The sequence below is a fragment of the Delphinus delphis genome, chromosome 1, assembly GCF_949987515.2.
Source record: "Delphinus delphis chromosome 1, mDelDel1.2, whole genome shotgun sequence".
NCBI lineage: Eukaryota > Metazoa > Chordata > Mammalia > Artiodactyla > Delphinidae > Delphinus > Delphinus delphis.
Window position 1 is genome coordinate 75,454,187 of NC_082683.1, and position 13,698 is coordinate 75,467,884.

Here is a 13,698-nt window from a genome sequence, read left to right on the forward strand (position 1 = left end):
CCTTGGAGCTTCCACTCTATAGACACAGCGTGAGCGAGGGGCAAAAACCCACGGCTGGGAATCAGCCCGAGAAGACAAGACAGCTAAATTGACCTCTGAGCTGTAGCATGAGCAACTCTGGCAGTCACATGGTGACCAGCGATATTCTATTCTCCAACACCCCCAGGGGAACAACCAAAACCCAAGCAACTTCCTTCAAGAGGGATCAAGAGGGAAACTGCTCCAGAGCAGAAGCGATACCTTCTAGAACTGATACTTTCAAAGTTGGGGAGATCATTTTCACACTATAATCCAGGGCTTCTTCGGAATCTGCTTTAATTTACTTCTCTGATTCTGTTCATTCATTCATTCAACAAATATTTATTGAGTGTTTACTGATCTAGGTGCTGAGGAGGTAGTGATAAAAACAGACAGGGTCCTTCTCGCATAAGCCCTTCAGCGTGAAGGAGACAACCAATTACACAACATGAATGTGACATTATTGTAGGCATGATCATGCTTCAAAGGAGCGGTATCTGATGCACTGAAAGCATGAAAGAGGGGATTTGAGCTAGGTAGGGAGCTCAGCTCAGGCTTCCAGGACAGAACAGGAATTTGAAGGAAAACAGGTGAGAAGCAGTGGGAGAAAAGGTTCCAAACAGAAGGACAGTAAGAGAAAAATTCCCTTCAATATCCCTCAACATTTCAGCTCTTAACACTTCATTTCTAGTTTCTTGAGAACATGAGAGACACGATACATTGAAAAACAATGGAACTTGGAATCAGTTGGTTTCATTCTAGCCCTATGACAATACTCACACAGCCTTGAACAAGTTACTTAGATTTTCTGAGCCTTAGTTTTGTCACCCATAAGATAGGAAGGATAAAGCCCAGCACACAATAAAAGTTAGCGCCTTTCCCCATTGGCTAATTTTCATAATCTTTCTGAGACTCAGTGTCTTCATTGAAAAATAGAAATAAAAAAATTATACCTGTATCTGGGAATTGACATTTAGGTGGGTTCATTTGTAAGCTCTAAAGAATTATGAAATTATTGGGTAATATTATTAATCACTCATAAAATATTTGTGAGCCCTGCTATATTCCAGATCCTGTGATAGTTACTGCAGAAATGGAAGGTTTTTTTTTTTAATCTTTGGCTGCGTTGGGTCTTCGTTGCTGCATGTGGGCTTTCTCTAGTTGTGGCGAGCGAAGGCTACTCTTCTTTTCGGTGCACAGGCTTCTCACTGCAGTGGCTTCTATTGTTGTGGAGCACGGACTCTAGGCACGCGGGCTTCAGTAGTTGTGACTCATGGGCTCTAGAGTGCAGGCTCAGTAGTTGTGGCACATGGACTTAGCTGCTCCGTGGCATGTGGGATCTTCCCAGACCAGGGATCGAACACGTGTCCCCTGCACTGGCAGGCCCTGCACCACCAGGGAAGCCTGGAAGTGGAAGATTGATGGACGCATAGCCTTGCTCTCAGGAGAGAGGTGCTGAAAGAGAAATTCATCCTTTTCCTTGATCAAGAGAGAAAAGGCAGCAAGGACAGAAGGAAAGGCCTCTGTGGTCTGCACAGACATCCAAGTTCCTGGCACTTGGCCCTCTCTGGGGGATATCTGATACCTTCCCCCCACCAGCCATCAGCTGAGAGCTCTCCCAGACTACCTAATGCAAGGCCCCAGGGACAGGGCTGCAGGATGGATTTCCAAATCTTCAAAATAAGCAGACAAAGGAATCTTACATCAAACAAAAAATGACGAGTGCAGTAGGGAAGGAATTGCTCTGAATGATGGAGGAGGTTGTCAAGGATTTCTAGATTTCTGTACTTCTACTGCAAGTGGATGGAAAAACCCAGATTCTCTGATTTTCAGCCCAGCCAGCCAGGCTTCCCTCTTTTAAGCTCCTTTTGTCTTATTTCCATTTGAGAAGACATAAAATGAGTAAGGGGTGGAAGATTTCTTGCCAAACCATGATTCAGGAGGAAGCTCAGCCACAGAACATGCAAGTGTGGCATCGCCCAGAGAAAAAAGACTTGTAGAGACAGGTTTCCGAAAGATCCACCCCAGATTTTGCAAAGAAGGCACCTCCTTCATCACAAGCTCTAAGCCCTTGCAAGTTCAGGAAGAAACTACCTGCTCCGCCATTGACAACTTAGCACAATGTGCCCAGCAGGACCAGTGTGAGTGAAGCAGACGGTTTTCTGCAACATGACGCACGGGGACAGTGCAGGTCCTGTTTGCAGCCTGAAGTTTGTGACTCTCCTGGTGGTCCTAGGTCCGGAACTCCTATTCCTGGGAGCCGGAGTGCAGCTTCAAGAAAATGGGTATAATGGATTACTTGTTGCAATCAATCCTCAGGTATCCGAGGATCAGAAACTCATCCCAAACATTAAGGTGAGTGGCAAGTATGAAGTCAAAACCATTATCCTATTCGAGCAGACCTGTAGCCTTCTTTAAGGAGTTGCCTGGTTTGTATTTGAGCAGTAAGGAAAGTGATGTTTCTCAAAAATAGCAACAAAAATTACAATTAACAGCCAAGCCAGTTTGTTCACCTAATTCTGTGTAGTCTCAGCTCACAGACTGTTGATCTAGCCCTCTTTTATTTGTTGTTGCTGGTTACTACTAATTTTAGCTTTGTGTTTAACTACATGGCTGTTTTTGGGGTAGCAACTTAAAAAATAATCCATTGTGGCAACAAAGACCAGATGTTTGACTGATGAATAAGCATGATTGTGTTTATTAAAATTATGTTGTTGGATTCCATCCTGAGGATCGGAATTCTCAGACAGAAAGAGTGAGAGTTTGAACGGAGTGCCAAAGAGCAACATTCTTTCTTTTCACCTGAATGTTCTGTAAAGCAGTTGACTATTTTCACCTTGATATGGTAAGGCAGGCCCATCGCTCCATTACTTGAGTCTCCCTTTGGTATTGCTTTAGTGAAATCAGTATTGTCATAAGGTGTGGTCTTGGAAAGGCGTGCCGTGAAAAGGATTTGTTCGGTAAAAGCTTAGAAGTCTTCCACAAAATTTGGAAAATTATATAGGCAAACCCAGACGCACAATTAGTGTCCTAAAATCTCTTCCAGATAACCATTTGAAGTTTATTTATTTTGCTCCTAGGTTTTCCCAAAAATCTAATACTGTCTCTAAAAGAAATGGGCTCCTTCATTATTGTTATTACTGCTTGTTCAAGTATAACCAGAAAACTAAAACATTAAGAAGTTACAAGTGATAAAATAAGCTTTTCTTTTATTTGGTTACAGGAAATGATAACCGAAGCTTCTTATTACCTATTCAATGCTACCAAGAGAAGAGTGTTTTTCAGAAATATAAAGATTTTAATACCTGCCACGTGGAAAGCTAATAATTACAGCAAAGTAAAACAAGAATCATATGAAAAGGTAATTCAAGATTTCATTAAATGTGCTTAACTCAAGAAAAAAATATAATGTGTTCAAACTTTAAAAGTGAGAACTTAGACAAAAACAAATTAATATTAATACACAAACAATATTATTGAAAAGATTGTTATGTGCAAAATGTATGGAAATGTAATAAATGAGTGAAAATTATGGAGTAAAAAATAAGCAAAATGCCATTGCCCAAGCGGCCTCTCAGAAGATCTCTTTACTATGTAACTTACAGAGTCCTTTCTGAAATTTTTGGTTAAGGACCAAGAACTAGTTTTATTCTACTGAGTATGAGCTGTAAAGGGAATAATTTCAATTATGACTATCCTCATTTCCCACCCTGTCAGAGACAGTAAACATACATGTACAGACAGAAACCTAAGCCACCCATGCATATAAAAATATGACTTTCTTGTCCTGCAAGAGTGCAAATTAGCAGAATTTCACATTAGCCCAAGTCCAGGACACTGTTTTTGAGGAGTATGTTGATAAGAAGCAAGGCAGAAAGCAGGGAAGAGAGGCATGGCTACCTTTTTTTTTTCCAACCAAAAAAAGAACCTTCAAAGGACTCTCTTAAGCTGTAGATTATAATTAAGCATCCATGATAATGTCTGGCACATACTGGTATGCATGCTATAAATAAATGTTAAATAAATTTGGCAAATGACTGTTTGAAATTACTGTGATCAAGAGTCCTAGCAGCTACCAGAAAGGGCAGGAGCAGAGGCATTGAGAATATAGCTCAGGGCTTCAGCAATGGAGTGGGTTCAAGATCTGTAATTACAGCTCGGATAGAAGGGCTGAGACTGTGGTAATTTCCCCTTTTCCTTATTTGTGTCACTTGGTATGAATTTTCCTAAGATTGTTTTAATTCTTAGATCTCCTTTGAAGTTATTGAATGATATAGCAATCTCAAAGGCACCCCAGTGTCCTGAAGAAGTTAAAAGGGTCCTTAAAACTATCTGATTTATGACCAGGTGAAAGCATTTGATGATTGGGCTTGGAGATAGGAGTGATAGACGAACTGGGATAAACTGGGAACAGAGCTATTGTTTATTAAACTTCAACTAAATGCTAGGCATTCTGTATATATTGCTTAATTCTCAGACACCTAAAATTAGTTGCTGTTATTGCAAATTAGGAAACTGAGGCTCAAATATGGTAAGGATTTTATCCCAAGTCAAACAGCTGGTAAATTAAAGAGAAATTTGAATTCATGCCTGTTTGATTCCAAAACCTATGCTCTTTGCTCTAAGCTATACTGTCTCTAGCCACCTTACATAGTTGTCATTAATCAATCTGGCCTTTAGTGGGACAAAAAGTCTTGGAGATAACCAACACCAAACCCAGGTGCTACTCCTCATCCTAATGAAGAAGAGAGAAATAAATAACTAAAGCAAAAATGACTGAACAGGGCTTCCCTGGTGGCTCAGTGCTTGAGAGTCCGCCTGCCGATGCAGGGGACACGGGTTCGTGCCCTGGTCCGGGAAGATCCCACATGTCGCGGAGCGGCTGGGCCCATGAGCCATGGCCGCTGAGCCTGCACATCTGGAGCCTGTGCTCCGCAACGGGAGAGGCCACAACAGTGAGAGGCCCGCGTACCGCAAAAAAAAACAAAAACAAAAACAAATGACTGAACAGAAAGATTAAAGGAAAGAGTCACTGAAGGCTGTTCATATATCTGCTAGATACCAACTCTTTTAACCTCATAATGTCAATCAAGCAAACACTTAGCAAATGATCATTACATACAGGAACCATGCTAGGCATGGCAGAGGACACAAGGAAAAGCAAGATAGTTCCTCTCCTTGTGACTCTACAGTCTAATGTAGGTGGGACGCAGGGGAGGGGGGGAGGGGTAGGATAAAAGTACATAAAAGCTGTATTACTATGGTCTGTAAGGTAGTATATAACCCCAAACAGCCTGAGTATTCTACCCCATACAGTGTACTCTTTCCTTTTTGTTTCAGGACAACTTTCCAGACATAGAAATGAGGTTTTGTCCAAGTGAAGACTATTCAAGGGCATGATGCCTGTAGCCCTTTTCACAGGTGTTGCCTTGCAAAGTCCTTGGCTTGAATTCTTATCTTTCTAAAAAAAAATGCTAATTATTATAAAAATAATTCATGCTTGTTGCAAAAAGACAATGTAGAAATATGGACAATAAAAAGAAAATATTACCTTCCACTATTCCTCAGCGGTGTGTACACCCCCACACACACACCAGTACACATGTAGTACATATAGTGATCGTTACATATATATTTATAAGATCATATTAGATCTATTGTTCCATAACCAACTTAAAAAAAAATTAACAACATACTTAACTTCTAAGGGCAAGTCTTGAGACAACATATTATCTTTATTCCTCAAAATAAAAGGAACAATGTTGTATATAAAACTGTGTTCTCTAGATGGTTATTTGAATAGATATTTACTTTAGCTTCTGACTTAAAATATTGTGTTTTATAAATAGTAATTGAAATGGTAAAGGTACAGTATGAAATATAACTTCAATAGAATAATTGTTTTGCTGATCTGATTGGTTATGGGAATAAAAGGAAAAGGCTTAAAAGAAACATATCCTATTGTCTTACACTGATGAAAGAACCCACAGAAAGTTGTTCACAAAAGGCTATAACATTTTACAGTACAGCTCTGAATGATGTGTAAATGCTCTTAAAATTTCTTCACACTTTTAAATTACTTTTTATCGTGATTTATAATGTCAGAATTTTACAGTGTTGACTTTTGAGAAAATTTTAATCTGGAAAATGGGAAGGTCAAATGAAAGTAATGAAGCTCCATGGAAATTTGATAAGCTTTTAAAATATATACGCTTTTGAAAGTGACAGATAGTTTTGTTGATATTTAGTTGTGAATGCATTTTAAACTCCATCTAAAGGCATTTATTTTTTTAATCTGTTTTAAAATTGGGATACAATCCATATAGAAAAATGGACACATATCTTAAACGTACACTTCAAAGTGTTTTAACAAATGTAGATATTTATGTCACCAACATTACAGTCGTGATGTAGAGTATTACAAGGCATTTCTTTTAATTTAGGCAAATGTCATAGTGACTGACTGGTATGGGGCACATGGAGATGATCCATATACCTTGCAATACAGAGGGTGTGGAAAAGAGGGAAAATACATTCATTTCACACTTGACTTTCTACTAAATGATGACTTAACAGCTGTCTATGGATCACGAGGTAAGTTTGACCAATCAAGAAATAGACAATGGACAGCACTATTTACAGTATTCTGTGCTTAATGCTAAAAGGAACTCAGAGAACCTGAAACCTGCCAAGGACTTACTATTGGGATGAAGAGATAGGCCACGTGCCCATGAAAAGATGAGGGACAAAGTGAGCCAGAAAGGGTTAAGCACCAGATTAGTGGCCCAGACAGGGCATGCTATAAGAATTCAGTGAAGACGGAGAGCATTTTGAGCTAAAGGTGGTCAGAAAAGGCCTCACAAAGAAGAGGATCTTAAGGTTGAATATAATTTTGATAAATGGAAAAAAGGGAGAGAGAGTGGGAAAAGTATGAATAAAACCGTGGCAGCAAAAAAAAAAAAAAAAAAAAAAAAAAACCGTGGCAGCAGAAGAATCCAGGGCATATTTGAGAGATGGGCACAGTAGACCCCACTGATGGTGCAGAAAAACTATGGGAAGTGAATAGTGGGAGAAAATGCTGAAATGCACATGGGGTAGGTGATGGAGAGCCTCAAATGCCCAAATTAGCAAGTCACAACTTAAGGTTTGTAAACATAGGAGTGAAACCATCCAAGCAGGGTTTTCAGAAGCTAAATCTGGCTGTGAGGATAATCTGACTCCCTCAGATCAATGAGGGAGAAACTGGATATCAGGAGAATAACTAGAAGTCCAGGTATGAGGCCATGAGACTTGAGTAAGATCGAAGGCAGTGAGATGGGAAGGACAAGAAAGAGAGTAACAAGAACAAGAGAATTTTCTACGTGCCAAGTGCTGTGCTATTTGCTTTTCAAATGTTATCTTATTTAATCCTAACAACTCTAAGTAATGAGAGATATTCCAGAGGGGAAAAAGTATGAAACAGAGGTCAGAACTGCTTCAGAGTGAAAGGCAAGGAGTGTGTGTGTGGGCAGCATTAAGTAACACACCAGGTTTTGGGCAGAAATAGAAGGGACCAGTTTAAAGGGGAAATCCACAAGTCTGGATTTAGGCAAGTGATTGTGAGGAAAGTGGACTCTGCTGGTGGAAAGACCCAGCCTGTGGCAGAAAAAGGATGACTAGAGTTTGACAGTGAAGCCAGCGTCATAGGTTTGGAGATTGGCATTTAGTGGATGAGATCTGAGAAAGAAACTGTGGTGAGAAAAATGAGTAGGTCAAGGGCTAACTATCCAATTCTTAATTTTTTGTTTTTGATTTTAACGTACAGCAGTGCCTTTCAAATGATATTTTCACTTTTACCCCCATTTAAATCTAAATAGATTTTATTATCCTCTGAATAACTAGCAGGAAGTGGAGCCACACACTCTATAAAACACACTTTATAAAACACTTTATAAAACTTTATAAAAATGGCTTTTTTTCCTGGTAACTCTGAGGTGCTGATAATCTCTGCACAAATATATGACTTCACCAGCACTTCTAAATTCCATGAGTAGGCAGAAACTTTTCCTTAGCACTTTCAGCTTAGACTGTTCCCCTCCCCTCCTATGTTCCAAGGTCCAAAAAATGCATAATATGCCACAGCCTGAGTCAACTCAGCAAACACTTCCTGGGTTCCCAGATCTTAAAAGAATTCAGAAAGAAAAGTGTACTTGGGGAGGGGAGTTAATCTGGAAAATTTCTATTGGGGAGAAGTCAGTTTTTAGCTGAACATTGAAGAAAATACAAGATTTAGAAAGGTAGAGATAAACTTATAAAGGATTTGATGCTGACAATGAGGATTTTCATGAGCTAAGATTTGAAGATAAACATGGAGAATCAGGAATAAAATGAAAGAGAAAGGACCACCCAAGCTGGTGAGGAGGTTCTATGATCCTTTTTGCTCCTTCTTCCCTCCCTGGCCCCAGGGTTTCAATCATTGCTGTAGACAGGAGAATTATCTATAGGAAAAAAGAGTGGCAGGCATGCCTGGATAACACAAACTGAAGAATAGGAAAGATTTATTTGCTGGTTTGATGTCTTAGTCGATTTGGGTTACTATAACAAAATAGCATACACTGGGAGGCTTATACACAACAGAACTTTCTCACAGTTCTGGGGACTGGAAGTCCAAGATCAAGGCACCAGCCAAATTGGTTTCTGTGAAGGCCCACTTCCTGGTTCATAGACAGCCATCTTCTCACTGTGTCCTCACATGACAGAAAGAAGGAAACTCTCTGGGGTCTTTTTATAAGGGCACTCATCCCATTTATGAAGGCCCCACCCTCATGATCTAATAATCACTCCCAAAGGCCTCACCTCCTAACACCTTCACATTGTGGGTCAGGATTTCAACATATGAATTCTGGGGGGACATACACATTCAGTCCATTGAATTGAACATTCAGTCCATATGCTTCTTTTCCTTTCCCAGAATTCTGAACTTATAGGCATGTATAAAGCTAAATAGAAAACCTTAGGCAGCTTCCTTAGGGAAATGAGAGAATGTGAGACTCCTCACTAATTTCAAACAGATATGCAACAGGTAAATCACTGGTTTGCACTTCCAGGACTAAACATATTTTCACACTGCCTCTTTTACGATGGTGGGGGTAAAGCAGAAGGGGATGGGAACGGGGTGGGGAAGAGGAAAGTGGAAGCAAGAATTGCACGTCAACCCTTCAGAATGAGTATATATAGTCAGGTGATGTTACGTATTCACTGATTAGCAAGGTATATTGCTGAAATTTTAGGAACTCAAAACAAAAACTCTCTCTTCCACAGGCAGAGTGTTTGTTCACGAATGGGCTCATCTCCGTTGGGGTGTGTTTGATGAATATAACAATGAGAAACCTTTCTACGTAAATGGGCAAAATCAAATTAAAGTAACAAGGTTAGTGTTTTTTTGCATGTTTAAAATTCACTGTTTATTTTTTTTTATGCTAAAATAGAGTTTATAATGGCTGCAAAACTTAACTGACAATTTTCAGTTTTATTGGATTTTTAAAAAAATTGGTAAGTATTTATGTGGTCAAATGCCAAAACAATATAAAAAGTTATACTCTTATATAGCATACTCCCACCACTCTCTTCACCCTGTTCCCTTTCATCCCCTCTAGATCACCATTTTTATTAGTTTCTCATTTATTTTTTCTGTGTTTCTTCAGGAAAATTCAAATAAATATGAATATATATTTTTCCTCACTCTTCTTTCTTTTAATTGCATAGTGTTCCATTGTATGGATATACCATAATTTTTCAACCAGTCCCTTATTATTGAACAAATGAGTTGTTCACCATATTTTGTTATTACTACAAGTCATAATGTTATAAATAAGTTATTTCCATTATATGCAGGCAGATCCGTATATCTATTGAATAGCTTCCAAGAATTACCAGGTCATAGGGTAATTTTAGCTGTAATTTTGGTAGATATTGACTGATTCTTCTCCCAAAATTTAGATGGTTTTTTATCCCATTGACAGCATTTGAGACTGCTTATATAGGAAGGAATCCTTTTAAATATCATCATTAGATGTTCATTCTCTTCTTCCTCTGATGTCCAATGGCAATGAACTCAAAGGAGCCCTGATTCAGGATACTACCACTCATGACCTTCCTCAGGCCTCCAAAAGTTCATGTTGATTTCTCGGTGACTTTTGCTTTGACCCTGTTTAGCTGGTAAAGCCCTTGGCAATACAGAGCCTCTCATCAAAATCAAATGCTTTAAAATCAAGTGGAGTGCATTTGTAAATTAATGACCTTTCTTAATAGTTTTTAAAATGTCTTCTGTGTATCTAGCAATCTATGATCCTAGAAACAAATTATTTTATGAGCCAATAAGAAAGAAACATAAGCATTTCTAAAACAGACCCAATGTCTCTTCCTATTTCAGGTGTTCATCTGACATCACAGGCATTTTCTTGTGTGAAAGAGGCCCTTGCCCCCAAGAAAACTGTATTATTAGCAAGATTCTCCAAGAAGGATGCATGTTTATATACAATAGCACCCAAAATGCAACTGCATCGATAATGTTCATGCAAAGTTTATCTTCTGTAAGTATGGCCTTAGAATAACAAACTCTTACAAGATTCCATCTTTTCCCAAGATAGACTGATATGTTTTAAGTATTTAAACAAAAAGACAATTAAGATTCACTACATTTGGGACTTCCCTGGTGGTCCAGTGGTAAAGAATCCACCTTCCAATGCAGGAGAGGAGGGTTCAATCCCTGGTCAGGGAACTAAAATCCCACATACCGAGGGGCAACTAAGCCCGTGCGCCACAACTACTGAAGCCCACACTCCTAGAGCCCGTGCTCCACAACAAGAGAAGCCACTGCAATAAGCCTGCGTGCCACAACTACTGAGCCCACGTGCCTCAACTAGAGAGCCCATGTGCTCTGGAGCCCATGCACCATAACTAGAGAGAGAAAACCTGCATGCCAAACTACAGAAAGAGAAGCCTGTGCGCCGCAATGAAAGATCCCGTGTGCCACAACTAAGACCCAATGTAGTCAAAAAAAAAAAAAAAAAGAAAAGAAAAGAAAAGAAAAGAAAAAAGATTCACTACATTTTAGAGCTTGGGGAACCTTAGAGTTCATCTAGTTTTTACTTTACAGATTAAAAAAAAAAAACTCAGTACCCCCCCCCGACAGTCCAAGCTGATCAGTAAAAATTGTTTCCTTTAGAAAAGTGATTATGTGCTCTCCAGGGAAGGTGATTTAACAAGGGGAAACCTGGAGTCTTCAAAATAAATTGCTCATATGGTGGTGCATCTATATCCTTTCACAGGAAAGTGTACTGGGTTAATGACAGGGATGTAACGTATGATTATATTTCTTCATTTAAGGTAGCAAACCACTCTTATTTTAATGGAATTCCCTAATTCTCTTTCCCTTGTTTTGCATATTCTAGAACTTAAAAAGAAAAGTCACGTGTTACCAAGGGAAGTCAACTAACCCTTAGCTTTGCAGGTTCAGAAACTCAATCTTGTCAGTATTCCACGCTAACTGACAAGAGACTTGTGTAGGAATCCAGAACACATTTTTAAAATTATTTAAAAAGAGTACTCTGTCATGGAGATCTGACACTCGCATTCTCTAGCCAGTTCATTTTCTCTCTGACAGAAGCAGCACGGAACAGCCAAATTCTACCCAGAGGCCTATTTTGAGAGTGTGGAATCAGAAAGGAGGGAGTTAGGAGATGCAGAGATTTAGTCACATCAGCCTTCATAACCTGATACATTTTTCCAACTTCATCACATCTGTGGGTCACGTCCTCTCCATTGAGCTGGGAACACTGTGGGCAGTGTCTCTGTGAAGTTTTCTGTTTCTATGACTAACCCAATGTTCCTTGGATTGACACATTCTTTTTTTAGATAATTTTTTTTTCTTCAGTCTGGTTTTAGTCAAGGCTAAGAGTCATCTGTAACTTTAAGGTGCTTTTTCATATTTCTTGTCCAATTCATTATGGTTTTAATTTAATTTACAGCTTTAATATCTGAAGCCAAGCTAATTCCATGTTATTTCATCCACATTGTTTGTGGCTAGGTACTATCTTTCTGGTCATTTGAAACACCTACTCATTAATATCCAGTCAGAAAACTTTTACCATCTCCTAACCATAGTCATGAAATATAAAGAAAAGAGTTAAAAACAAACATACAGACAAAAACAACAAAACAGGTTCTATCATATCTCCCCATCCTACTAAGAAACTCATGTTCTTATGCAATTACTAACTTTTTGAAGCTTCAGCTTCCTTTTCTAAGAAATTAGAGTTGGGGCTAGAGAATCTGTAAGATTTCTTTTACCTCTAAGCTTCCATAGCTCTGTTAGCAGGAAGCATCTACTGTTTGTAGGAATATAGCCACTGGGAAGTAGATAACACATTACTTTGCAATGCAAATCATGCCTTTAAAAGAGGTGCTGCCAAGGTTTAGTATTATTGTATGAATTATGGCTATATCTCCAAATGGGGAAAGAGATCAGGAAGTAGATTTAAGTTGGTTTTCTCCTTATCCTAGTCTTACAGAGGTCAATATTTGAACTAGCTCAATATAGGTTTATTGATCAATAGATAAAGGTGCAGTGGTTATTAAATATCATTCCAAGGAATAGGCTGATCAAGATAAGATAACATCTCCTGGGGTGTTTTCTTTAACACACTATTATGCTAAGGAAGTTGAGAGTTTGTTTTATTTTTTTAAAGCCTAAGATATTTATACACGGTCTACTCTCTGTTACCTAAGCGCAAGAAAACTTTAACAGAGGTTGACCTCAGTACCACATGCGTGCCAGAGTTTCAAGCAAAGGGTGCCAAGGTTTATCTGTAAATTCAATGGCATTCTTGAAGTAAAGAAGGACATAGCTGTAGCACTTCTGATTTCTCATGTTTCAGCTCACCTTTCCTCTTACCTTTAGTTGCTTGAGAATGAGAAGTATGTCTAGTGTGAGAAGAGTACTTTTATTTTCTGATTATTTTCTGAGTACTTTTATTTTATTCTTTTTCGAGGTGGTTGAATTCTGTAATGCAAGTACCCACAACCAAGAGGCTCCAAACCTGCAGAACCAAATGTGCAGCCTCAGAAGTACGTGGGATGTAATCACAGACTCTGACGACTTTAATAACAGTTTTCCCATGAAAGGGACTGAGCTTCCGCCTCCTCCCACGTTCTCTCTCATACAGGCTGGCGACAAAGTGGTCTGTTTAGTGCTGGATGTGTCCAGCAAGATGGCAAAGGTAACATTTGAACCAAAATAATTGTAAACCATCACTTTTTTCTATCAGTTTTTAATTCTTTTTCTTTTCAGAGGGGAAGGGAAGGGAAGGGTGAGGCCAAACGTTTGGAATAGTCATGGGCATCATCTCTTCTTGGGTATGAGAGAAACAAATTCAGAATGTGGCCCAGATATTGAGATAACACAGATAAATGAAATCCACAGGTAATTCCCAGCCCTCATTACTGCTACTAATTGCAACCTTTTCTAACCAAAACCCTTTCCAAAACTCTGACATGTAGCGGAAGGCTCCTCTCTGACCACATTCCACTCACTGGTAAACAGCCATGGCCGAGGCAATAGACTGAGTTTGCAGTGAGTGTGCATATCCATTATGTGTGTATTTTCTATGTCATTGTGTACAGAGAAACATATCTCACTCA

General features: G+C 39.1%; 1 protein-coding gene across 2 annotated transcripts in view; it reads left to right on the forward strand.

Annotated features, from left to right (window-relative positions):
• The first annotated feature begins 2,093 nt into the window (after positions 1 to 2,093).
• CLCA2 (chloride channel accessory 2) overlaps positions 2,094 to 13,698 on the forward strand; it is a 37,910-nt gene continuing 26,305 nt past the window's right edge. The window contains exons 1-6 of one of the 2 annotated variants that reach the window (XM_060024813.1): positions 2,094 to 2,373; positions 3,242 to 3,379; positions 6,462 to 6,612; positions 9,319 to 9,427; positions 10,430 to 10,589; positions 13,050 to 13,277. In XM_060024813.1, the coding sequence (XP_059880796.1) occupies positions 2,188 to 2,373; positions 3,242 to 3,379; positions 6,462 to 6,612; positions 9,319 to 9,427; positions 10,430 to 10,589; positions 13,050 to 13,277 (972 nt within the window). In that variant the 5' untranslated portion in view covers positions 2,094 to 2,187. The remainder of the gene's footprint in view (positions 2,374 to 3,241; positions 3,380 to 6,461; positions 6,613 to 9,318; positions 9,428 to 10,429; positions 10,590 to 13,049; positions 13,278 to 13,698) is intronic. The other variant, XM_060024822.1, reaches the window with a different exon arrangement.